Source organism: Crocodylus porosus, unplaced genomic scaffold, assembly GCF_001723895.1.
Source record: "Crocodylus porosus isolate Cpor-Errol unplaced genomic scaffold, CroPor_comp1, whole genome shotgun sequence".
Classification (NCBI taxonomy): domain Eukaryota; kingdom Metazoa; phylum Chordata; order Crocodylia; family Crocodylidae; genus Crocodylus; species Crocodylus porosus.
This window is the reverse complement of record NW_017728918.1, coordinates 77956304-77959918: the sequence shown is the minus strand read 5'-3', so window position 1 is coordinate 77959918 and position 3615 is coordinate 77956304. Positions and strand designations below refer to the sequence as shown.

Below are 3615 nucleotides of genomic sequence, written 5' to 3'. Positions count from 1 at the left end.
GTCCTCAACACATAAAATAGCAAGCAGCTCAATACATCCAAAATAATAAAAACCCAAAACAAAAAACAAAACTCAGTGCCCGTATCATTGTGACAATTGTTGGAAAAATAGAAAGTCAAAAAAAAAAAGGCAAAGAATATGCGTTTTAGAAATCAGCGTTTGTCTTAACAAGGGAAGGGGTAAAAAGAAAAGGAAAGAAAAAGAGAATCAGCTGTCACAGGCGCTTTAGAAGACAGTAAGAAACACATTGTAAAGCCTTAAGGACTGGATGCACTGTTTATAGGATCGATCAGCGAGAGAATCTGTCCATGTTTTCCTCATAATGGTCGAAAATTCAACTAGCCAAACTTTTTGGATTATAAAAAATGTCCCACCCCCACTACAGCGCCCTTTTGTGCTGACTAAAGAATTCATTTGCGAATGTGTAACTATCACACTTTAAAGTCCCTCCTGTGTATGTGTGTGTGTGATGGTGTATACATTCACACACAGACATGCACACATTGTTTCAACTTCTCTCTCCAATGTTGCCCTTTAGAGCTTTGTGTTTTGGGCAAGTTAACAGTTTCCTACCGAGATTGTGTTGAGAAATGCATTTTAAATCTCTCAAGAAAGGGGCCAAAAAAAAAAAAAAAGCATTGAAAATCTCCCTTTTTCTCTGTTGTTTGGGTTTTTGTTTTCCTTCATTTCACTCCCCAGTGAGCGAGCCAAGGCTGGCTAAATTAAGCTGGTCTATTCGTGCAATGTATTATCCTGCAAACTGAGCAGAGGGCGCGAGGTGCTAAAAGTGAATAGAAAAATAAATATGGAAAGCACCGGAAAATGAAATGCTCTACACTTAGGCAGGCAGAATCGTGTCCTGTGTGGTTATAGCTACATATAAACACACACAGGCACACACAGAGTGCAGGTCCTCGGTTTCTAGCTTGATGATGGAGCAGCTCAATGAAACAAAGTTTAGAGGCTGACATCAGCCCAATGCTCCCGTGCAATGAATGATGAACGTTGAAGGCACACACAGAACTCGGCGGATGGGGTTGCTACAGCTAACTACTCCTCTGCCCCCCTGGTCCTCACCAAAGTGCCACTTCCTTGCTGTTGGAAAACTCCGGGGATGGTATTTTTACCTCCACACTTCCCCCGTAGCTCTTTCACAATGGGCCTGGCTTGCTAAAATGAAGCACTCGGTCTCTGTTGAGTTCTCTTTGCCTTCCCCAAACCTAAGAAACACCGCCTGAAAATGAAGTTTACTTTGTGGGCTGACATTATTCTCCCTTCTCCAAACTGGACTCTCGCCCTTCAAGCCGGGCATTAAGCATCTGCGAGAGTCATATCGCTTGAAAGTGGAAGTTGTCTTTGTACGTGTGTATACATACATATATATACATATATAGATATATCTCTATAAGAAAGAGGATACATACGCGGTGGCGTGTCCCTACTTGCCCCATATAGATATATCTATATATCTATATCTAGCTATATATATGCATATATAGATATGCAGATATATATACACATACATATATGTATATATAATGTATACTACATATACATATATCTGCTATGGTAAAAGGAGAAAATAAACATTACACATATTGAAGAAGACTGGTTTATAACAGAAATTCATATATACACATAAAGAAAGCAAGGGCTGTAACACAGTAATATAATTGTCGACTGGTCAAGGGTTGGCTAACGCTCACCGTGGAAAATGCAAGTCATTTTCAAAAACAAGGGTGGGGGGGGGAAGAAAAGAACAGAAATGATTTTGTTTCTGTAAACTTCCATTTTCTTGCAGTGCAAATGTATCCGGTTAAATACTGTCTACCTCCAAAGGGGTTTCTTTTTATTATGACTAGCGTTATTTTACTCCTAACAGGGATGCACAGGAAATAAACACAGTAGCCATGTGCCAAATACTGAGCGTCGCTCCCAAATTAAAGCTGCCTTTGTGCTTAGCAGGGCTTGGGGCCGATTCCTGGCGCTTTCTGGCAGATCTTTTCTTTTTGTTTTTGTTTTTTAATATATCTATCTCCTCTCTCTCTCTCTCTCTCTCTCTCTCTCTCTCGCAATTAATTCAGCTTTTGCAAAACACTTCTCAGTGCCTGGCGCGCTGTGTGTAGCTAGCTGCCTGCCTGGTGGCTGTGTGCGCGATACTCACTCCCACTCCATTGCATGGGCACTCGCCTGTAAAGGTCAAAACACATCATTACACCTGCTACCGCTCAGAGGATATATCGTCCAGCGCAGCTGCTCAGCGGTGTGTGTGTGTGTTTGCGTGTGTTTAAGAGAGGGGGAAATAAAATAAAATTAAAAACGAGAAGAATCAAAAGTTGGAGGAGGGGGAGGAGGAGGAGGGGGCAGCCCCCCAGGCCCTCCCCCCGCTGCGAGTTCACTGCACGGGGGTCTGCACCCCATGGTGCGGTGGCGTGTCCCTACTTGCCCCATAGACATCCTCGGCTCCCGGCAGAGTCCCTCCCGGGGGAGTCATGCGTTTCTCTTTCTGTCTCCTGTTACAAAACCACACTCTCACCACCTCCTTCTCCAGCTGCAGACTGTCCGCCAGCGAGGTGATCTCCTGGGCGGAGGGCTTGGGGCACTTGAGGAAGTGGCTCTCCAGGGCGCCCTTGACGCTCACCTCGATGGAGGTGCGCTTTTTCCGCTTGCGGCCCTGCGCCGCAATCTTGTCTATGCTGGTGGGGCTGCCCGAGGACGAGTCCGCCTCCTCCAGCCACTTGTTCAACAAAGGCTTCAGCTTGCACATGTTCTTGAAGCTGAGCTGCAGGGCCTCGAACCTGCAGATGGTGGTCTGCGAAAAGACGTTCCCGTACAGCGTGCCCAGCGCCAAGCCCACGTCCGCTTGGGTAAATCCCAGTTTGATCCGGCGCTGCTTGAACTGCTTGGCGAACTGCTCCAGGTCGTCCGAGGTCGGCGTGTCCTCGTCCGAGTGCGGCTCGTGCGGGTGGTGCGCGTGGTGCGGGTGATGGTGCGGGTGGCCTCCCCCGCCGCCGCCGCCGCCGCCGTGGGACAGCGCCGTGATCCACTGGTGCGCGTGGCTGAGCGGGTGCCCGTTGCTCTGCAGCGCGTAGTCCGCCTGCACCAGCGCCTGCGCCTCCCGGTAGCCGGCGCCCGGCTGCATGGCCCCCGGCGGCTCGGCGTGCACCAGCGCGGCGCCCGAGCCCAGCAGGCTGTAGTGGTTAGAGGCTGTGGTCGCCATGGCTCCCCGCGCCGGACTGAGCGCGCCGGGGAGACGCGCCGCGCATTTGACAGCTACTTTTTCGCCTCGGGGCTCCGATTGACGTGGAGACCGCTAGCAACCGGCGCCGGGGGAGCCGCCCATTGGCCCCGGCGCCGCCGCCGGGCCCGCCCCCGTTCTGTCACCGAACTCTGAGCTGGGGGCGGAAGGTGTAAGGGGGGGCTCTCTCCCCGCCCTCCGCGCGGGAGCCGGGCCCTGCCCCGTCCTGTGCAGCCCGGCCCGGCCCGGCCCGGCTCGGCCCCGCGCGCACAATGGAGCAGCGTCGGTCCCGACCGCCTGTTCCTCCTGTTGCTCGCGGCTCGAGCTGGGGATGGAAGCGGCCCCGGGAGAGGAGGAGAAGTGGGGCGCCGGGGGTG

At 51.3% G+C, this 3615-nt stretch overlaps 1 protein-coding gene across 1 annotated transcript; it reads right to left on the bottom strand.

Moving 5' to 3' along the window:
- Nucleotides 1-2366: 2366 nt before the first annotated feature.
- POU3F2 (POU class 3 homeobox 2) lies at nucleotides 2367-3220 on the bottom strand. Its single transcript, XM_019538176.1, has one exon. The coding sequence runs from the start codon at nucleotides 3218-3220 to the stop codon at nucleotides 2396-2398; it is 825 nt and encodes a 274-aa protein (XP_019393721.1). The 3' UTR covers nucleotides 2367-2395.
- Between the last annotated feature and the right edge of the window lie 395 nt (nucleotides 3221-3615).